Raw genomic sequence first — 24,925 nt, forward strand, 5'->3', positions numbered from 1 at the left:
CACAATAGCACATGTTCCTATTCCTTACGAAGCAGTGAACATATATGTATGTAAGTCATAAGAAAATGGCGTGCCACGGAATCTTCACTCTGTGTTTTTTTTACACATGTTATTGGATTTCCCCCTCTCTCTGTGCGACCACCGAAGCCCTGTCTCCCTGTGAGTATTTGTAGTATGCCTAAGTATGTGCAGTATGCGTAAGCAGCGTAGTATGCGTAGGTACGCGTAGATGACGTGTAAATCTTGTTTTAGGCCTCAGGACGCAATATTCTAACAACATCACGTCGGTAGACGCTCATTGCATTGTGTTTGGGCAGTGATTAGTCGTTAGGAATGTAGTATCGGTCCAAGACTTGATTATTTACTCAAGTCCTGGACCGACTGACCAGTGATACGATGACATGTAATCAGAGAGGTCACATTGTTATTATACATTCCCTATTTCAGACGGATGGGTTCCCATCAAGGATGTGTTGAGACGAAAACAAGCGATTATATTTCAAGATAATATGATACACGCTAACGACACGTGTACACAACTTATTCTTGGAGGCATAAAATACGCAATGCTGTTCTCAAGTTTTATATCCAAAATCATAAAAGGCAGGGATAGCATGGACTATTCACTTAACATATTCTTGATGAGCATAATCATCCGAGTCAGAAAGGTGTTCATATTCAGCACTGAGAGGCACATCATGGTACATCATGTTAAACGTCCAACACGACGGACGAACTCAAGCTTGAAACTCCCAACCATACACACCAGGTTTTGTACCTGCAATCCCTATACCTGCGGTTTATGTACCCGCAACCCCAGTACCCACAACCTATGTACCCGCAACCTCTGTACCTGCAACCTCCATGTCTGTACCCGCAAACTATGTACCCGCAACCTCTGTACCTGCAACCTACATGTATGTACCCGCAAACTATGTACCCGCAACTTCTGTACCTGCAAACTATGTACTCGCAACCTATGTACCCGCAACCTCTGTACCTGCAACCTACATGTATGTACCCGCAAACTATGTACCCGCAACTTCTGTACCCGCAGACTATGTACCCGCAAACTATGTACCCGCAACCTCTGTACCTGCAACCTACATGTATGTACCCGCAAACTATGTACCCGCAACTTCTGTACCCGCAGACTATGTACCCGCAAACTATGTACCCGTAACCTCTGTACCTGCAACCTACATGTATCTACCGGCAAACTATGTACCCGCAACTTCTGTACCTGCAAACTATGTACTCGCAACCTATGTGCCCGCAACCTATGTACCTGCAACCCAAGTACCCGCGACCTCTGTACCCGCAAATTATGTACCCGCGACCTCTGTAGCCACAAACTATGTACCCGCGACCTCTGTACCCGCAGATTATGTACCCGCGACCTCTGTAGCCGCAAACTATGTACCCGCAACCCATGTAATGCAGATGTAGCACAAGGGAACAAGACTGTCGTTATTGTGAAAATTTTACTGTAACATGCAGCATGATGTTCTTGATGTAACATCCAGAAGATGTTCTGTAACATCCAGAATGGTGTTTCTTAATCTAACACGCCGAATTATGTTCCTTAATGTGACACGCCGAATGGTGTTCCTTAATGTAACACTCCGCATGTTGTTCCTTTATGTAACATGCCTCGTGATGTTCTGTAACATCCAGAATGATGTTCCTTATTGTAACATCCCGAAAGATGTTTCTTAACGTAAACTCGCCGAATGATGTTCCTTAATATAACATGCTGCATGATGTTCTTTTAATGTAACACTCCGCATGACGTTCCTCAATGTAACATCCTGAAAGATGTTCTTTAGTGTAACACTCCGCATGACGTTCCTCAATGTAACATTCCGAAAGATGTTATTTAGTGTAACACCCCGCATGATGTTCCTTAATGTAACATCCCTAAAGGTGTTATTTAGTGTAACACTCCGCATGATTTTCCTTAATGTAACGTGCTGCATGATGTTGCTAATGCAATACACCGCATGATGCTCCTTAACGTTCGTACAACCATCCCTTAAATTAAAGTGTAAAATATTGCAACTTGGTGTTGGTATTTATAATTCGTTTACTAAATACCGTGTGATGATATCTTTACGTCGAATGAAGGACGTTGCTAATAACATATTTATTTTCCGCATGTCTCAGTATGTGAAAGTGGAGAAAGCGACCTGTGCGTCCTGATACCGTCTGAACTGTGTCCAGTGGAAGTGATATCTGACCTCTGCCCCGTCACGTGTGGAGAATGTGGAGGTAAGTGCATCACAACACAGACCGCCGTGTATTTGTCTCACTGGGTCTCATGGTCTCATGCTTACATGGTGCCATTCGTGTTAAGGTGGAAATACAAGGGCTGAATGCACTGCCTACTGTTTGTCTTTATACCTCCTGTTCTTTAAGATGAAGATTGTTGATATACCCACTGTTTGCCTATATGCTTCGAGCAAGGCGGAGGCGGGGCCAGTTATCTGATGCGCCGCAATTCGTTGAACAGAGTTGCGTCCCTTAGGCTTGCCAAAAACCTCCATGATGTTCGAATCCAGAGTCGACCTGATTACGTTTCTAGGTTGTAAGCACCATGCCCGTTGTCGTGGGGTTACATCTGAGACCTGCATCACTTCGGGCTGTCCTCGCACACTAAGCTGACACGCCGTGGTATAACTGGAATACAGTTCAAAGCGGCGTTAAATCAAACCCACTCACTCTCTGAAGTGTGTGCCATGGAGCAGTTTATTACACTGGCTTTTAGTTCGTACCCCGTTTTCGGTTACTTTTGATCAATAGGGATTTTAAATCCTTACGGACACTGTCTGACAAGCCGTGGTTTGATCGAGACCGAACTTGTAAAGTCTCGGAATGTCAGAATAATTCTGAAACTGCTTTACAAGACTATTTCTCGCTTTTTGGCCGTGAACAGTTTCAAACAGTTTGGTAAATATCAACACCTCATCATTTATAACTATACAGAATGCGCAGCTACCTGTAAAGTAACGATACAGTCTCTTATAATAATCAACAGGAAGAAAACAAAGTCATATGTAAAATCATTTAATCGTTGACATTATAACATTTTATGCCTATTAACATCAATTTTGTAGTGAGGAAATGCCTAAATTTCCCAATTTGAATAAATAATTAAACGTTGACATTTTCATACAAACTGAGCGTTTGGAGAAAAAATCCGTATAATATCCTAAAAATAAAATAAAATGTTGTTGCCCTATGCATGCGCTAGTTTTTTTAAGTCATTGCAGTCTATCGTCACAAGCAAGAACACGCGCTGCTCCATGATGGACCTGTGTGACTATAAGTACTTCGATCAAAGCATCCCTTTTTATATCAAGTTCTATGAATTAATTAAGAAATCAATTTGTTTTGTAAAAGTACACAGCATTGTCGAGAGGCGAGATTCGCTTTTATGCATGTGGATCCTGAGTTACACAGCTGACATAGATGGTCTGTAGCAAAAAACAAATCTAGAACATTCGGAGGTACTACGGCCATAATGATATGCAGCTATACACAAATCTAGAACATTCGGAGGTACTACAGCCATAATGATATGTAGCTACACACTACTCTAGAACATTCAGAGGTACTAAAGCCATAATGATATGATAGCTACACACTACTCTAGAACATTCAGGGGTACTACAGCCATAATGATATGTAGCTACACACTCCTCTAGAACATTCAGGGGTACTACAGCCATAATGATATGTAGCTACACACTCCTCTAGAACATTCAGGGGTACTACAGCCATAATGATATGCAGCTATTTACTACTCTAGAACATTCAGGGGTACTATAGCCATAATGATATGTAGCTACACACTCCTCTAGAACATTCAGAGGTACTAAAGCCATAATGATATGATAGCTACACACTACTCTAGAACATTCAGGGGTACTACAGCCATAATGATATGTAGCTACACACTCCTCTAGAACATTCAGGGGTACTACAGCCATAATGATATGTAGCTACACACTCCTCTAGAACATTCAGGGGTACTACAGCCATAATGATATGCAGCTATTTACTACTCTAGAACATTCAGGGGTACTATAGCCATAATGATATGTAGCTACACACTCCTCTAGAACATTCAAGGGTACTACAGCCATAATGATATGTAGCTACACACTCCTCTAGAACATTCAGGGGTACTACAGCCATAATGATATGTAGCTACACACTACTCTAGAACATTCAAGGGTACTACAGCCATAATGATATGTAGCTACACACTACTCTAGAACATTCAAGGGTACTACAGCCATAATGATATGTAGCTACACACTCCTCTAGAACATTCAGGGGTACTATAGCCATAATGATATGTAGCTACACACTACTCTAGAACATTCAAGGGTACTACAGCCATAATGATATGTAGCTATACACAAATCTAGAACATTCAGAGGTACTACGGCCATAATGATATGCAGCTATACACAAATCTAGAACATTCGGAGGTACTACAGCCATAATGATATGTAGCTACACACTACTCTAGAACATTCAGAGGTACTACAGCCATAATGATATGTAGCTACACACTACTCTAGAACATTCAGAGGTACTACAGCCATAATGATATGCAGCTATTTACTACTCTAGAACATTCAAGGGTACTACAGCCATAATGATATGTAGCTACACACTCCTCTAGAACATTCAGGGGTACTACAGCCATAATGATATGCAGCTATTTACTACTCTAGAACATTCAGGGGTACTATAGCCATAATGATATGTAGCTACACACTACTCTAGAACATTCAGGGGTACTACAGCCATAATGATATGTAGCTACACACTACTCTAGAACATTCGGAGGTACTACGGCCATAATGATATGCAGCTATACACAAATCTAGAACATTCGGAGGTACTACAGCCATAATGATATGTAGCTACACACTACTCTAGAACATTCAGAGGTACTACAGCCATAATGATATGTAGCTACACACTACTCTAGAACATTCAGGGGTACTACAGCCATAATGATATGCAGCTATTTACTACTCTAGAACATTCAGGGGTACTACAGCCATAATGATATGTAGCTACACACTACTCTAGAACATTCAGGGGTACTACAGCCATAATGATATGTAGCTACACACTCCTCTAGAACATTCAGGGGTACTATAGCCATAATGATATGTAGCTACACACTACTCTAGAACATTCAAGGGTACTACAGCCATAATGATATGTAGCTACACACTACTCTAGAACATTCAAGGGTACTACAGCCATAATGATATGTAGCTACACACTCCTCTAGAACATTCAGGGGTACTACAGCCATAATGATATGCAGCTATTTACTACTCTAGAACATTCAGGGGTACTACAGCCATAATGATATATAGCTACACACTCCTCTAGAACATTCGGAGGTACTACAGCCATAATGATATGTAGCTACACACTACTCTAGAACATTCAGGGGTACTATAGCCATAATGATATGTAGCTACACACTCCTCTAGAACATTCAGGGGTCCTACAGCCATAATGATATGCAGCTATTTACTACTCTAGAACATTCAGGGGTACTATAGCCATAATGATATATAGCTACACACTCCTCTAGAACATTCGGAGGTACTACAGCCATAATGATATGTAGCTACACACTACTCTAGAACATTCAAGGGTACTACAGCCATAATGATATGTAGCTACACACTCCTCTAGAACATTCAGGGGTACTACAGCCATAATGATATGTAGCTACACACTACTCTAGAACATTCAAGGGTACTACAGCCATAATGATATGTAGCTACACACTACTCTAGAACATTCAGGGGTACTACAGCCATAATGATATGTAGCTACACACTACTCTAGAACATTCAGGGGTACTACAGCCATAATGATATGCAGCTACACACTCCTCTAGAACATTCAGGGGTACTACAGCCATAATGATATGCAGCTATTTACTACTCTAGAACATTCAGGGGTACTATAGCCATAATGATATGTAGCTACACACTCCTCTAGAACATTCAAGGGTACTACAGCCATAATGATATGTAGCTACACACTCCTCTAGAACATTCAGGGGTACTACAGCCATAATGATATGTAGCTAAACAATACTCTAGAACATTCAAGGGTACTACAGCCATAATGATATGTAGCTACACACTACTCTAGAACATTCAAGGGTACTACAGCCATAATGATATGTAGCTACACACTCCTCTAGAACATTCAGGGGTACTATAGCCATAATGATATGTAGCTACACACTACTCTAGAACATTCAAGGGTACTACAGCCATAATGATATGTAGCTATACACAAATCTAGAACATTCAGAGGTACTACGGCCATAATGATATGCAGCTATACACAAATCTAGAACATTCGGAGGTACTACAGCCATAATGATATGTAGCTACACACTCCTCTAGAACATTCGGAGGTACTACAGCCATAATGATATGTAGCTACACACTACTCTAGAACATTCAGGGGTACTATAGCCATAATGATATGTAGCTACACACTCCTCTAGAACATTCAGGGGTCCTACAGCCATAATGATATGCAGCTATTTACTACTCTAGAACATTCAGGGGTACTATAGCCATAATGATATATAGCTACACACTCCTCTAGAACATTCGGAGGTACTACAGCCATAATGATATGTAGCTACACACTACTCTAGAACATTCAAGGGTACTACAGCCATAATGATATGTAGCTACACACTCCTCTAGAACATTCAGGGGTACTACAGCCATAATGATATGTAGCTACACACTACTCTAGAACATTCAAGGGTACTACAGCCATAATGATATGTAGCTACACACTACTCTAGAACATTCAGGGGTACTACAGCCATAATGATATGTAGCTACACACTTCTCTAGAACATTCAGGGGTACTACAGCCATAATGATATGCAGCTATTTACTACTCCAGAACATTCAGGGGTACTACAGCCATAATGATATTTAGCTACACACTACTCTAGAACATTCAGGGGTACTACAGCCATAATGATATGTAGCAATACACAACTCTAGAACATTCAGAGGTGCTACAGCCATAATGATATATAGCTATACACAACTCTAGAACATTCGGAGGTACTACAGTCATAATCATATGTAGCTATACACAATTCTAGAAACCAGTGATGACTATAGAAAGAATAAAACAGAAGAACAGAAGAGACAGAAAGAAACAGAAAAAACACCTGAAGCAGAGAGAAAGAAAGACGAAACATGGCTAGAAACTGCTTTAGACAACATGATGACCGTGTTTCCAGACAGTAATGAGAATTTTGGAACAATTGTTCTGAAATAAGAAGAAAAGAACGTTAATTCTGAAATAAAGCAAATAGTGTTGGAAAAAACAGATTGAATCTGAAGAACGATAGAAGAAGGACGAATTACAATAAACTCACAAACGAAAAGGAATTCGCTTTTGTTTCTCCTGAAATCCGTGTCATATGCGAATTGCATGAATTTAATGTCAGAGGAAACATTAACGTCACAAATGGACAAAGTATAAACCAAGCCATCACGATGGCGCAGGGCGTTCTGGGCGGTATCGTCTTCCCCCTCCACATCTACCTCTTCCTCTTCCTCTGCCTCATCATTAGCCCCATCCACGTTGTAACGCTCACGGCGCATCTCGCACACATTGTGAAGCACTACGCATGCTGTTATGACTGTCGTGGCAAAGTCCGCAAAAAACGTCTAGCCTCTTTTGGAGACATCTCCATCTGCCCTTGAGCCCGAATGAATTCTCTGTGGTCATCCTAGCTCGACTGTGTCGGTACTTGAGCTGTCTTTGGTCAGCTGATAGATTGGTTACACTGTTATCTGGTTTCAACAACCAGGGTTAAACTGAGTAAGCAGCATCTGCAACCAGTGTTCCTGGTATTACGGTGTCTTTGTGGGACCTTACCTTCTCTGGTCACTGTGGAAACGGATCATTGGTTTCACCTCTGTGGAACAGCTCAGAGTTGCCGAACACCCGCACGTCATGGACCCGACCTGGCCACCCCACATTGACGTAGGTAAACACGTGCTTGTCTGATCGCAGACTGCTTGGAGCACCATCTTTTTCTGTTAAGGTAGTCGCCATGTGCATGCACTGGCCCAATGATATGGTCTCATCGACAGCCTCTCCACAGTTAGGCCATGATCAACATCTTTGGGGATCTAAATGTTAGAGGGACCAATTTCATCCACAAGTGCAGTAGACACATCTCGTACACATTTCCACACCGTTGACTTTCCTACTCCAAATAGGGTATCCACAATTCGGTACTCGGCAGACAATGCCCACCAATAGATTGCTATGGCAGTTGACTATGTTGCAAGAGCCATATGGAGCTCATGACAAATGAAATAAAATGTTTCCCCTGTCATTCTAAAATTCTCAATCCATTGACCATCGGCGAAAGAATGTTTAACGATTTCATTTCCCTACTCTCGTGATCTCGGCCTTGTCCAAACCCTCCGATCCTGTGTTAGTCCTGAAGCTAAACCATTAACAGGAAATAGGAGAAATTTCTCCTGCTCCTTGAACGGTGGTTCAACAGTCGTGCCATTACGTCAGACCAGGAAGAAATGATGGATTCTCATGTTTTATAGGGCGCCCAACATGGAAGCAGGGATGTGAAGCACACGATACCAATATAACATGCAAACGCATCGCAGGAGATAGTTGACACATTTTGCTGGAGATTAAAATTAACCGAATACTGCGACAAGAATCCCTTGACTATCATGGTTAACAGCAAACACTGCTCAGGATACCGTTATCTAGACCTGACCAGACGGCGGCAGTTGGCTGAAGTCTGAAGCAAATAGCGGTAACAATTCCAAAATTAGAATTACAGATTTACCAAGTCACATTTTTGGTATAATAACAAATGTTATTGCTTTGCAGAGGTGGTTTGTATTGACTTATAACAGGACCAGTAAACAAGAAGAGGCTTGTTAGTTTTACACATTTTCTTTGAACGAAATATTAAAAGACCCCTAAATTTAAGAAAATACTGAATACCTGGTATATATTACATGCTTTGAATAGCTTGGTCTTACATCCTTTAAATGAACGTATGACAATAGAGGTATCTAAAAAGTGCATATCAACCTGATGTTGTCTTCCTGCCCGACACCTAGATGTGGACAGGTGCAGCCGCCCCGAGCTGCAGATCTGCCAGGTCTTCACCAGTGACACGTTCTCCGGGTTGTGTAGCGAGCCCTTGGTTGGGGAGACCCTGTGTCCTACAGCATGTGGAAATTGCGGTATGTATGTGTACTACTATAGAGAAGGGGGTCAGGATTTACAAGTAAGAATCGGTAACACGTTTTGTTTGTTTGATTGTTGTTTGTTGTTTAACGCCGCACTCAGCAATATTCCAGCTATATGACGGCGGTCTGTAAATAATCGAGTCTGGACCAGACAGTCCAGTGATTGATATCATGACCAATCCACGCAAATGGGATACGATGATAACCAAGCACGGGTTGCTGAAGACCTATTCTACCCCGGATCTTCACGGGTCCGGTAGCATGTACATGGATGTTGTCGAAATACATGGTTGACATTGGCTGTACGCTGGGCTATACTAGGAGTGTTTAACTTTTAACTTTAGAGAGGTATTTCTAAAACATTGACTTTTTATATAATCTAACTGTTCAGTTGGTAAAAGACGAGGATTCGTGTCCCTTTTAGGCGAATCTACCGATCCAAATGCTAGTATTTTACTATTGAGTCAAAAAGAGAAAACGTTCATGGTATTTTAACAGTTTATATTTTAACACAAATTGTTCATTATTTAAATCGTATCCTGTAGATGTTTTCTGGCGAAATATATTCGCTTGTGGTTATATAATGACATACCCATACCGAAATATTTACCCTCCAAACATAGTGGAGGATCGTGAAATATAAATGTTATACACGTATTATACCTGCATAGGATTCGAGGACATGGACAAGTTGTACCTATGTTTGATGTAGTTGTATAAATACATGTATATACCTACGTATGACGCACAAGTTGTATAAATATAAACCTATATATGATGTACAAGCTGTATAAATATACACCTACATATGATGTACAAGTTGTATGTATACCTACATATGATGTACAAGTTGTATATATACCTACATATGATGTTCAAGTTGTATATATACCCACATAGGATGTACAAGTTGTATATATACCTACATAGCATGTACAAGTTGTATATATACCTACATAGGATGTACAAGTTGTATATATACCTACATATGATGTACAAGTTGTATATATACCTACATATGACGTACAAGTTGTATATATACCTACATATGATGTACAAGTTGCATATATACCTACATATGACGTACAAGTTGTATATATACCTACATATGATGTACAAGTTGCATATATACCTACATATGACGTACAAGTTGTATATATACATGTACCTACATATGATGTACAAGTTGTATATATACCTACATATGATGTACAAGTTGTATATATACCTACATATGACGTACAAGTTGTATATATACCTACATATGATGTACAAGTTGCATATATACCTACATATGATGTACAAGTTGCATATATACCTTCATATGATGTACAAGTTGCATATATACCTACATATGATGTACACGTTGCATATATACCTACATATGATGTGCAAGTTGCATATATACCTACATATGATGTACAAGTTGCATATATACCTACATATGATGTACAAGTTGTATATATACCTACATATGATGTACAAGTTGCATATATACCTACATATGACGTACAAGTTGCATATATACCTACATATGATGTACACGTTGCATATATACCTACATATGATGTACACGTTGCATATATACCTACATATGATGTACAAGTTGCATATATACCTACATATGATGTGCAAGTTGCATATATACCTACATATGATGTACAAGTTGTATATATACCTACAATATGGTCTTACTATCCTTACTGGAGATTTTAATGCAGATATACGACAATCTGCTGTCCAAAGAATGAGATCTCGCTGTCTTCAAAGGGTACTAAATGAACGAACCCTATATTCAGTTGTACCATTAGACGATATTACTAAGTATACGTTCTCAAACAAATGTAAAGATGTGAGAACAATGATAGACTATATGTTTGTGAGTGTTGATTATCTGAATAACGTTATTGGTTATACCATTGATACCGATATACCATATACTGTCTCAGACCATCTGCCTATCCTTCTGTGTATAACAAATGACTGTCCTAAAAAAACATATGGTGGATATAAGCTCAATTGGAAGAAAGCGTGTGATACTGATCTTATGCTGTATCGCTATGAAACAGAAAATTACTTTCGTGAAGACATATGCAAGTTGTCCCAATTCCCATCCCACAATGAATATATTGAAACGTATAATAAGTACATTACAGATGCCCTCCATGCATCTACTGCAGTAAGTATCCCATCAACAAAGTTTAAATCCTACCTCAAACCCTACTGGAAAAAAGACAACCTGAAGTTATTACATGATGAAATGCGCAGTAAAAGACGACATTGGCAAGAGAATGGCAGGTCACATGCTAAGAACGATGAGAACTTTGTTAAATATAAAGAAGCAAAGCGTAGTTTTAGAAGACAGCATCGCAGATCCAAACAATCGCTCATAGATAGCAGACTGAAAGAACTTTATGAGGCAGCTGAAATAGATGTACATGAATACTTTAAAACTGCTAAACGATATCACAAAACTAAGGACCAAGTACACAAACTTCTTTATAAATGTAACCAAAGTAGTAACGCGGAAGGTATTTGTGGAATCTTTGGTAAATACTTTCGAGACTTGTCAATCCCAACCATGGAAAGTCATTTTGACTGCTCTTTTGCTGATGAAGTAATATGCTCAGTCAAAAATATTGAAAACAACGAAACATCTGATGCTGATACCGATGTAACTGCTAACCATCCATTGAAGAGACCATTCACCATTGCAGAGGTAGTAAGTACAGTTAAAGGACTGAAAAACAATAAATCTCCGGGACCTGATGGGCTCACAAACGAACATATTAAGTATGCGGGAAGATCTTTATTAAAGCATATTATGGTTTTATTCAATGCTATTATTAAACATGAATATATACCCAAAATGTATCATATTGGCGAAATCTTACCAGTACATAAGGGACGAGGAAAAAGTAAAAGTGATCCATCTAACTACAGGGGCATAACACTAACTTCAGTCCTAAGTAAGCTTTTCGAAAGAATGCTTCTCAACAGAATCGAAAAATGGATAAGCGACGATGTAACCTTCCCTCACCCACTACAGTTTGGATTTAGAAAAAATGCTGGTGCTGAAACGGCGGCTCTCACTCTTCTAGAAAGTATTTCATACTTTAACGAAAGAAACTCACCAGTTTATTGTGCCTTCCTCGATAACGAGAAAGCCTTCGATCGTGTTTGGCTTGACGGTCTCTTCTACAAATTACATAAATTTGGTATCAATGGTAAATTATGGAGAATTCTACGTTTGTCTTACAATTCTATGTACTCATGTGTTAGCTTTGCTGGCTTCAAATCTGATGTTTTCCCTGTTAAACAGGGTGTAGGCCAGGGTCGTGTCATATCAGCATGGCTCTTTACTCTTTATATAAACGATTTGCTTCATGAACTAAGCAATTCCGGTTGTGGACTATGTCTCCCATGGGGACGATGCCCAGGAATACTGTTAGCAGACGACACGACCTTGATCAGCTGTAACACAACAGGTCTTCAAATGCTCCTAAACGTTGCAGAAAATTATGGTAACAAGTGGCAGTTAAAATACAATGTGTTCAAAAGTGCTGTCCTAACTTTTGGATGTAGTAAAAAAATAGTGTCGCCTGAACATCTTTACATTGGTAAGATAAAATTACCTGTTCAAAAGGCAATTGTCTATGCGGGAGTGTACATAAGTACTGCTAAAACTTCGGTAGAAAGAACGAGGTTAGCATGTGAAAAACTGAGAAAATTGATAAATGTAAACCATGATTCTGGCCTGTACTTTGGTGGACTTAATCCTATAGCCGCCGTGCGCATCTGGCAACGAGTGATATTACCCTGTGGCTTATATGGATGTAATGTGTGGGGAAAACTATCATTAAAGGAATATGAAATGCTAGAAATCACTCAACGCTATTTCAGTAAGAAAATCCAGGGTTTTAATAAGCGTATGCCTAAAGAAATAGAGAGGGACACAATTGGTGTTATATCAGTACAAGGATACATTGATCAACAAAAGCTTTTGCTCCTTGGTAAGCTATGTAATTCAAACCTAATGTATATTTTCAAACAAATGTTTCTAGCCCGACTTGGACAGTTTAGATATAAAACAACACTAGTTAATAAGAACAAGTGGGACACGAAATCACCCATCTTTAGCATGCTACATCTTGTCTCCAAATATAATTTATCTGACGAGGTTAATGATTATATAATGTGTTCAAATTTCATCAAGAAACGATTATGGTCAAAACTGGTGAAAGAAAAGATTCACCTACACGAAAAACAATTACTAAACAATGCGTTTCTGAGCAGATTATCTCTGTCAAGATATCTAACAATACGATCTGGAAGAGAACATAGATTATGGAAACTTGCTCTCGATAGACCAGAATATTTTACTTCCTTAGCTAGACTAGTTCGCTTAGGTTCAATGCCAATAGAATCAAAGGAATGTATTTGTGGAACAGTTGCGAATGATATAGTGAAACACGTTTTCATGTCATGTCAAAATAATTTAGAAGAAAGAAATATCATATTTGATAAAATCATTGATTTGCTTGATGTTAAAATATTTGTTAGAATCTGGGCAGACGATGACACCTTTCTGACTTTTTTGCTTGGCGGTTTACCTGAACAACTTGAAGTAGAATTAGACTACAATGTATGGGCAGAGAGCATGATAAATATTGGTGGTGCAGTAAAAAGGTGGGATGAAGTCATCCGAAGCTGCTTATACTAAACAATGTATGTATTGTAAACAAGTGTACATTTGTAAATAACACATGCTAATTGTCCATCTAATAACACAAATAATCAATACGATACATATGTATAATATTTTTTATGAACTACTTCTGACATATATGTAATATATATATGTATGTGTGTGTGCACATTTATACTATAGATGTTGTCCTTTCACTGTATACCTTGTACTCTTCATGAAATGGAGGAAATAAAGAAGATCTATCTATCTATCTGATGTACAAGTTGCATATATACCTTCATATGATGTACAAGTTGCATATATACCTACATATGATGTACACGTTGCATATATACCTACATATGATGTGCAAGTTGCATATATACCTACATATGATGTACAAGTTGCATATATACCTACATATGATGTACAAGTTGTATATATACCTACATATGATGTACAAGTTGCATATATACCTACATATGACGTACAAGTTGCATATATACCTACATATGATGTACAAGTTGCATATATACCTACATATGATGTACACGTTGCATATATACCTACATATGATGTACAAGTTGCATATATACCTACATATGATGTGCAAGTTGCATATATACCTACATATGATGTACAAGTTGTATATATACCTACATATGATGTACACGTTGCATATATACCTACATATGATGTACACTTTGCATATATACCTACATATGATGTACACGTTGCATATATACCTACATATGATGTACAAGTTGTATATATACCTACATATGATGTACACGTTGTATATATACCTACATATGATGTACAAGTTGCATATATACCTACATATGATGTACCAGTTGTGTATATACCTACATATGATGTACAAGTTGTATATATACCTACATATGATGTACACGTTGCATATATACCTACATATGATGTACCAGTTGTGTATATACCTACATATGATGTACAAGTTGCATATATACCTACATATGATGTACCAGTTGTGTATATACCTACATATGATGTACAAGTTGTATATATACCTACATATGATGTACAAGTTGCATATATACCTACATATGATGTACCAGTTGTGTATATACCTACATATGATGTACAAGTTGTATATATACCTACATATGATGTACAAGTTGTATATATACCTACATATGATGTACAAGTTGCATATATACCTACATATGATGTACCAGTTGTGTATATACCTACATATGATGTACACGTTGCATATATACCTACATATGATGTACACGTTGCATATATACCTACATATGATGTACAAGTTGCATATATACCTACATATGATGTACAAGTTGTATATATACCTACATATCTGGACCCAGACGCTACTCCAGGACCTGGAGGGCCTGGCGATCCATGTGCACTCTCATGTGGAGCTGACGAGATTCTGGACGATACAACATGCACCTGTGTCCCTGCAACAGGTAACTTCAACAGACTCGTTATTTTCAACCCAAAAGTAATTATTTTATCTGTTCCATAATTCCCAATACCTGACTGTCTTGAAATCACTGACGACTTCTGTTTACTACGCCTCAATAGCCATCCAACCCAGTATTTGGCAATGTTGCATTAAACACTATGCGAAAAGTTACCCCACCCCTTTCAAACGATTACATCTGTCTAGCATATATTGAACATTGAACTATATTGAACACTGACACTAGAATAGTACTTTGTTTAATTGATAATACGATCATTCGTATTTTGTCAGCGAACTGCGCCGTTATTGATCAGCCGTTCTGTCCGATACTGGCCAACAACGCTGCCTACGCAGACCTGTGCGACAACCCCATCATGGGCATCCAGCTATGTCCAGCCGCCTGTGGGCGTTGTGGTAAGCCTCACATAATTATACACTGATGTTTGTTTGTTTGTTTGTTTGTTGTTTTACGCCGCTCTCAGCAATATTCCAGCTATATGACGGTGGTCTGTAAATAATCGAGTCTGGACCAGACAATCCAGTGATTGACATCATGAGCATCGATCCACGCAATTGGAATTGATGACATGCATCAATCAAGTCAACGAGCCTGACCACCCGATCACGTTAGTCGCCTCTTACAAGCATAGTCGCCTTTTACGGCAAGCATGGGTTGCTGAAGACCTATTCTACCCCGGATCTTCACGGGTCTACACTGATGAAACAAAGTGGAAATAGAAGTTCATTTCCTTTCAGAGTGTAATTGTTATAAGGACCTGAGATACAACATTAAATAATATTGTTACAATTCTACAAAGCCTAAAGATCTGTTCATGAAATTGTTATCTGACAATAATCCGCACATTAAGCGCATCAAATGTATCGCTTCTGCCAAACATGTTTTTAGACGACAATTATTCATATGATGCTTGTATTGTATATTGTACAACATCATTTTATAACGATTATTTCATTGTGAATAGTATTTTACCGTACACAATGTAATAAATGTAGTGTCTCGTGAGCCAAGTTATAGCTGGATGTTAACCATCTTTTATTGTGCCATGAAATGTTTTAAATTAGCTATGTGTGTTTAACTTGTGACACTTTAATAAACTATATCTGTCTGTCTGTACCAGCAACTATAATAATGTCCCGTAGTTTCCGATGTGAAGGTTTTTGTAGTGACGTCTCTTACACTCCGATGTAACAACCGCTGTAGTGACATACACGCCGATGTAACATCCGCTGTAGTGACATACATTCCGATGTAACATCCGCTGTAGTGACATTCACTCTTAGGTAACATCCGCTGTAGTGACATACACGCCGATGTAACATCCGCTGTAGTGACATACACTCCGATGTAACATCCGCTGTAGTGACATACACGCCGATGTAACATCCGCTGTAGTGACATTCACTCCAATGTAACAGCAGCTGTAGGGACATACATGCCGATGTAACATCCGCTGTAGTGACATACACTCCGATGTAATATCCGCTGTAGTGACATACACTCCGATGTAACATCCGCTGTAGTGACATACACTCCGATGTAACATCCGCTGTAGTGACATACACTCCGATGTAACATCCGCTGTAGTGACATACACTCCGATGTAACATCCGTTGTAGTGACATACACTCCGATGTAACATCCGCTGTAGTGACATACACTCTTATGTAACATCCGCTGTAGTGACATACACTCCGATGTAACATCCGCTGTAGTGACATACACTCCGATGTAACATCCGCTGTAGTGACATACACGCCGATGTAACATCCGCTGTAGTGACATACACGCCGATGTAACATCCGCTGTAGTGACATACACTCCGATGTAACAACCGCTGTAGTGACATACACGCCGATGTAACAGCAGATGTAGTGACATACACTCCGCTGTAACAACCGCTGTAGTGACATTCACTCCGATGTAACATCCGCTGTAGTGACATACACTCCAATGTAACATCCGCTGTAGTGACATTCACTCCGATGTAACATCCGCTGTAGTGACATTCACTCCGATGTAACATCCGCTGTAGTGACATACACTCCGATGTAACAACCGCTGTAGAGACATACACGCCGATGTAACATCCGCTGTAGTGACATACACTCCGATGTAACATCCGCTGTAGTGACATACACTCCGATGTAACATCCGCTGTAGTGACATACACTCCGATGTAACATCCGCTGTAGTGACATACACGCCGATGTAACATCCGCTGTAGTGACATACACTCCGATGTAACAACCGCTGTAGTGACATACACGCCGATGTAACAGCAGATGTAGTGACATACACTCCGCTGTAACAACCGCTGTAGTGACATTCACTCCGATGTAACATCCGCTGTAGTGACATACACTCCAATGTAACATCCGCTGTAGTGACATTCACTCCGATGTAACATCCGCTGTAGTGACATTCACTCCGATGTAACATCCGCTGTAGTGACATACACTCCGATGTAACAACCGCTGTAGAGACATACACGCCGATGTAACATCCGCTGTAGTGACATACACGCCGATGTAACATCCGCTGTAGTGACATACACTCCGATGTAACATCCGCTGTAGTGACATACTCTCCGATGTAACAACCGCTGTAGAGACATACACGCCGATGTAACATCCGCTGTAGTGACATACACTCCGATGTAACATCCGCTGTAGTGACATACTCTCCGATGTAACAACCGCTGTAGAGACATACACGCCGATGTAACATCCGCTGTAGTGACATACACGCCGATGTAACATCCGCTGTAGTGACATACTCTCCGATGTAACATCCGCTGTAGTGACATACACGCCGATGTAACATCCGCTGTAGTGACATACACGCCGATGTAACATCCGCTGTAGTGACATACACGCCGATGTAACAACCGCTGTAGTGACATACACTCCGATGTAACATCCGCTGTAGTGACATACACTCCGATGTAACAACCGCCGTAGTGACATCCACGCCGATGTAACAGCAGCTGTAGTGATGCCACATACACACTGATCTAACAGTTACTGCAGCAGTTACCCTCACACGCCACCGAAGTAAAAGCTTGGGATATCCCTGTCCATCATGAGTCCCACCTCCCACTTGGTGACTATGAACAGGTAGAAGTAATCAGACCTCTCCAAACATCCTACCCGTACTGTAAATGAATGTATTCAAACTCTATTCCCAGACAAATGTGAGTCCGCCGACTTCTACATATGTCCAGTGATCGAGGCGGACCTCGACAGGTACTGTGCTTTTGAGGGAGTCAGGGATCTTCTCTGTCCAGAAACATGCGGACAATGTGAGTAACACTGTATTGGTTTATCGATGTAAGTAACACTGTATTGGTTTATCGTTTACGCTGCACTCATAAATGTTCCAGCAACATTGCTGTAGTCGTGAAATAATCGAGTGGAAACGACATACCAGAGATTGAGACCGCCTCCGTGGTCTAGTGGTAGAGCGTTCGCTCGGAGGCCCGGGGTTTTTTCCCCGGTCGCGTCATACCAAAAGACCTTAAAAGATGTTGCTTGTTGTCACCCTGCTTGCGCTCGGCATTAAGGGGCTAAAACAAGCACTGATCAGCTCGGTGTTGGTATTCTATGTCTGAGTGGGGTATTCATGTTAAACTGCGGCATGATTTAGTACAAAGCACACACACACACACACACACACACACACACACACGACATGCACGTCGCTATATAAGTGCAATAATCTTGGACGCGAGGCTAAACCCCATTTCATCTCACCTCACCAGAGATCGATATTTGAACATCCTCACCAGTCTGTCTCTGCGATCATTGTCAGCACTGTCATCTCAATATGGGAAATATGTTGAACGTGTTTCAGTACAGATAGGACAAAAGTACACAAAGCGAATTTCGTTTGGGTTTTTTTTCTGACAGAAACGACGTGTTCCAGTTGTATGCGTAATTCCTAGTTCTCCCAATCTCAATAAGGTCAACATACGTCTCATCTTCCCGAGGCAAGAGAGTTAACTGACTTTAAATGTCCAGTTTCCACCCTTGCCGAACTAGGCTGGAACTACTGGGTTGGATCGTAGCGCCACCAGTGGCTATTACCAGTTATGTCCTTTCTAAGCCTCTCTTATGGACCAATCAGATTACACTTCTCGTGTCACTTGCGTTTGCTTCACACAAAATGGTGGCGTCGAGTCGGGACGATCTGATCGATAATCAAGATGTATATTGTGATAAAACGGGTCTTACTTCGGGAAATGCATCAAATCACGAGAGCACCTTGATTAAAAACAGGAAAAGTTTTGGAAAATATCTGCTGACAACGAGTTGGCGGTGCACATGCTTTGCAAATCCTGCAATCGACCGAAATCTGCAAGACAGTTTACGAACCGGATTTCGATTTCGGTGCGAGATTTTGATTGGACTATTCATAGACATGCAGCCAAAATGTAACTCCATAATACCAGTCTAGTTCGGCAAGGGTGGAAACTGGACTTTTATAGTCAGTAAACTCTCTTGTCTCGGGAAGATGCAAACGCCTGTCATCCATTAACATTATATAATGGAATACGTACGGCTTCCGTGACAACGATGCCCTAAACACAGAGCATAGTTCCCATCTGGAATAACGTGACACCTCAGAATACCTTGTATGTGTGTAACATATCTGTGAGTCTAGGCTCACGTTCGCTTATAAACCAGTCAGAATCACAACCACCTTGACATTCCGTACATGATGGGTCATGTGTGCCTTTCACAGGTGGCGCTGATGCAACAACTCCAGACCCGTGTGACGTCACCTGCGCGGACTCTGAGACTTTGAACTCTGACACCTGCACATGCGTAGCAGGTACTGCAAATAAAGCCACAAAACCCTTTCCATATCCAATAGAAATCAGAGTCTAAAGCAGAGTCTAAAATACGATTCCGATTTTTTCATGACCATGTGTTTATGAAAACATTGTCAAAAAGTGATGATACCAGGTGTTCGCAAAAAGGTAAGCGCATCCTGCCCCATCGGTGGCACCCGTCACAAACACATGCAAAGGCATGTCAAATGGTAACCTGAAAAACACGAGAACATATGATACAAGTCAAAATAAGGAATTGCATCCGACATAATTTTTGTCACTGATGCGTCAAATTTGGAAATGTCCTTCACGCGTCTACCTTATATCTTTTTATAAGCTTTACTGTGGCCTTGAATGTTGTAACCTTGATCAAACAACTTCTGAGCAAGAGTCGCATGCCCCTCTTTGAAATCTTGGTAGAAAGATCATGCTCGATTGTATCTCAAAAGATGTAAAATGTGGACACCAAGAGCTGGAGCTGCTTGACTATTGCTCGACATGAAGGGAAAGTTGACTATTGGAAAGTTGTAGTCATCCCTCTTGTCCTAACCAGAGAAAAGTTAAATGTATGCATGTATGTTCGAAATCAAAATACCATTGATTTCACAAACAAACGATAGATTGGTATCACTTGTTACATCATAAGTATCAGCCGTTTCAAACACATATATATTATATTTAAATAAGATAAAATATACTTTTGTATGCTTTGAACTGAATATTATTTTCCAATGATGCAATGTACAATGTGTTTCTCAAATTGAATTAGAACTTGTTCGTAGTTTGCGTTGTAACGACTAACAAAGGTTAGCCCAATATCTACATATCACATGTGACATTTAAAAATGGCAATTACTTATGTTATCATCTTGGTCCCATAGTTATGTAACCACGTATGGCTATGAATACTTGTTTCGCATTTCACTGCAGAAAACCCAATATGCACCTTCCTCATCGGAAACAACCTATGTGAGGCCCTGCCCTTTTACGCCAGCGTCTGCCCAGGCTGTCCCTAGTTAAACACGGTATGTGGTGTGTGAGATAGTAAAGTTTTACGCCGCTTCGAGCTAGCTGTAGCCAAGAAGCAGCCTGACCAGGAAGGCTAAGAGAGAATCAAAATCCAAACCTTGTCTCTGGCACTTGATGCAATTCATAGTGTCTATGTTCAAAAATTGATATGCAAATCATATATCCCCTGCCGTTGTTTTACAGGTCAAGAAAGGACTTGCAAAGTTTCTTGCAGTTGCAGAAATAAATTACACTCCAATATTTCTCTGTTTGTTTTGTTTTACGCTGTGCATTCAGTTAATATTTAATTTTAGAAGTATGTCTGCAGTTAAAAACACAGTGTGTGTTTGTCCTAATTCATCACTATGTATGAACCTGTAGGTGAAACCAATGTCAGCCTAGGATCGTCTTATCCTTTGAGATACACAAATATAACTTTGGCTCACAAAGCTGATTTTATATCCTAAACACGAGAACACTTATTCGGAACAATGGTCTTCTAGAGCTGCCAACACTCACTACACTTCAATAAACAAATAATAACTTACAATCAACGAATAATTAAGTTGACATATTCAAATATCTTCTCTAACAAAAAAATATACATTTCTCTGTATTAACATTCCTTATTTCTCAAACCACTTGTGCATTTATCCTCCAAACTTTCAATCGACGTTGGAATTCTGATCAGAGTTTGTGTGTCACGTCTGTAGTCATGATGAAATACTCTAATTTCACTCACACACAGCCGCCGACAGCACCCAACATTTTACCAGCGCTTCAATCATTTGCTGCCACTGACAACTTACAACAATTTCTACTGCCACACAACATTGGTTGATCATATACTGTCTGTGCAATAGTGTAAACACCACTGCCATTAAACTGACATGTTCACAAAGTAATGAATATATTTTCACTGAGCCGTTTGTATGCACGCGGAGTGATCATTTAAGCAAATAACCAAACAGGGATCGAACGGAAGACAGAGCAGACTACATCTGCGGTCAACGCATGCTCGTGATAATGGCTAGATAGATTCAGAAACGTAAATTTACGTATGTTATTAATGTACTTACGTGAAAACGTATCTGTGTTCATATAAGGTGGTGTAAATGTTTATTGAAAATAACAACAATATATTTAGCCATTCATCTGATCAATGTTTTTATCATAACATATCCATTGACAAAACCTATACCTCGTAACAGGAGACTGCGAGACACGCCCTAAATATGGGGTGGTGTAACAACTCTACTAACAATGTATGTACTGGGTGTGACCACAATTTGCACGTTGATAAAGGCGAAGCTGCGGCGAAACATTGTAAACACCAGAAGATTGAAAGCAGCCTGGGAGATGTTGTTCCAAATGTCAACCAAACATTGACCAAGCTGAGCTAGCGTGACCGGCTGGTTCTGGTCCTGTCGTAGACTTCTTTCCATCTCATCCTAGATGTGTACTCGGGGAGAGAGGTCTGTAGAAACAGCCTGCCGTGCCCCCTTTACTTGTAAAAACACACCTACTGTTAATCCCTTGCTATGTAATGGCAAACAGAGGATAAACCTTTGTCGCATTGTCGCGCTTAGGCAAAAAACGTAATTCTCTTCGAGGCGTGGCAATGCGACAATGAGACAAATGACCAAAATGTCGAATCGCCGCACTTTGTTAATTTTGACACTCTGTGCTTGTTTTTGTAAGGGCGACAACGCATGTTTCACAGCATTGGTAGTTGGGTACCCATTCTCTCTCGAAATCCACAAAGGATCTTCATTATAAGAATTGTTACACCAGGCATTAAACCACCAACAGTTAAATGATAGTTTGTTAAACAGCTTTTTCCACATTTCACGACAGTGTCTGAAATTATGGTGACGAGTTGGTATGGACAGATAAATAACTTTCATGCCATTTATGACGAATTGTTGCGTTCGGATTTCTATGATCTGTAAATCCTGGTTAGATGAACGTGGATGGTCGCACAATGTGAACTTTCTTCTGTGGAATTCCTGGTTAGTTGAACGTGGATGGTCGCACAATGTGAACTTGTTACTGTATAATTTCTGGTTAGATGAACGTGGATGGTCACACCATGTGAGCTTCTTACTATGTAATTCCTGGTTAGATGAACGAGGATTGTGTCTGTTGTTGACCCGGGTGATATACACAAAGGAGACTGGGGAACATTTGAGATTGAATGAACGCTTCCTGCTAATGCTCATTTGACATATTGTAGACAGGGAAATCTCAAGTCGAACACTATCAAGACACTAGTAGCTATTTGTACTTTGCTATATGTAAAACATTTATTACCAAATGAAGTATCAACACCCCACGTGTATCGTTATGCATTGGACATATGTTCTCTTGTCCAAGGAGTGTTAACGAGAATCCAGCTGTTAACATGTCGACTATAAGGTGACGGGAAGTCATGTGCTACCCCCTGGACGTTGTGACACGAGAACCACATGTATCCAAGACCACTGACCACTACTGACCAGCACCGTAGAGGTTGCTTCAGACAGAGTGACGCAGTGTTGACAAAGCAGAGTCTAACGACTTACGTGGAGACAATATTTTATCATTTAGACCAAAATCAATGATGTAAATAATTTGATTAACTATATGTCTTGGTTTGTGACTCTAGGGAAACAACTTCTATCTATATCAGGCTGTTGTAGGTCAGTAACACATGGCCAAGAATCGTCATGCACACAATGTCGTAAAACTGTCACGATGCAAGCATGACACGCAGAACGCATTTTCCTAAGATGAGTTATCGCTAAATCTCCAATATTCTGATAGAGCCTGGAAATACGTGTTTCGTCACTCTTCACACCATCAAATAAAGAACGAAACCTAATATGACACTTTCCATTCCTATAATGAAGGTTACACCGGTTTGTGGAAAAGTATTTTGATACAAAACTCCTTCTTGTGCCAACATTCTGTTACGGTGGATATTTCTTCTATTCGGGGCTATATTGAATTTTGAACAGATGTTTTTGCATCTAGCCGGGTGTGAAAATGTGGATTACGTATATTTACTTATAAGTTTCTGTCGGGAGTGATAATTAGGATTATGTACATTTAAACATAAGTTTCTGCCGGGTGTGATAATGAAGATTATGTATATTTACACATGAGGTTCTGCCAGGTGTGATAATTAGGATTATGTAAATTTACACATGTTTCTGCCGGGTGTGATAATTAGGATTATGCATATTTACACATACCTTTCTGCCGGGTGTAATAATTAGGATTATGCATATTTACACGTGTTTCTGCCGGGTGTGATAATTAGGATTATGCATATTTACACATACCTTTCTGCCGGATGTGATAATTAGGATTATATATATTTACACATGTTTCTGCCGGGTGTGATCATTGGTTACAGCTTCTTCACCTCCTCATCTTCCTTATAGTCCATCACCAGACCTTCGTTCTGCACCCTCCTCCAGATACATTGGGTGAAGTGAAAGAAACACCCTCTAACTAATGTCCCAGGAAATACATCAGTCACGGCATTGTGAGCTGCACGTTCAAAGTCCAACTAATGTGGGACACT

The 24,925-nt window shown here is 40.0% G+C and overlaps 1 protein-coding gene across 1 annotated transcript; it reads left to right on the forward strand.

The window, feature by feature from the left end:
* On the forward strand, positions 1-21,615 carry LOC124118184. The gene is made up of 9 exons (XM_046480295.2): positions 1-159; positions 2,167-2,271; positions 9,204-9,329; positions 15,390-15,491; positions 15,782-15,904; positions 18,700-18,813; positions 20,256-20,345; positions 21,277-21,371; positions 21,559-21,615. Exons 1-8 carry the CDS (start codon positions 45-47, stop codon positions 21,360-21,362), a joined length of 861 nt encoding a protein of 286 aa, XP_046336251.1. The 5' UTR covers positions 1-44; the 3' UTR covers positions 21,363-21,371; positions 21,559-21,615.
* Positions 21,616-24,925: the final 3,310 nt, after the last annotated feature.

Source organism: Haliotis rufescens, unplaced genomic scaffold (assembly GCF_023055435.1).
Source record: "Haliotis rufescens isolate VD_foot unplaced genomic scaffold, xgHalRufe1.0.p SCAF_13, whole genome shotgun sequence".
NCBI classification, from domain to species: domain Eukaryota; kingdom Metazoa; phylum Mollusca; class Gastropoda; order Lepetellida; family Haliotidae; genus Haliotis; species Haliotis rufescens.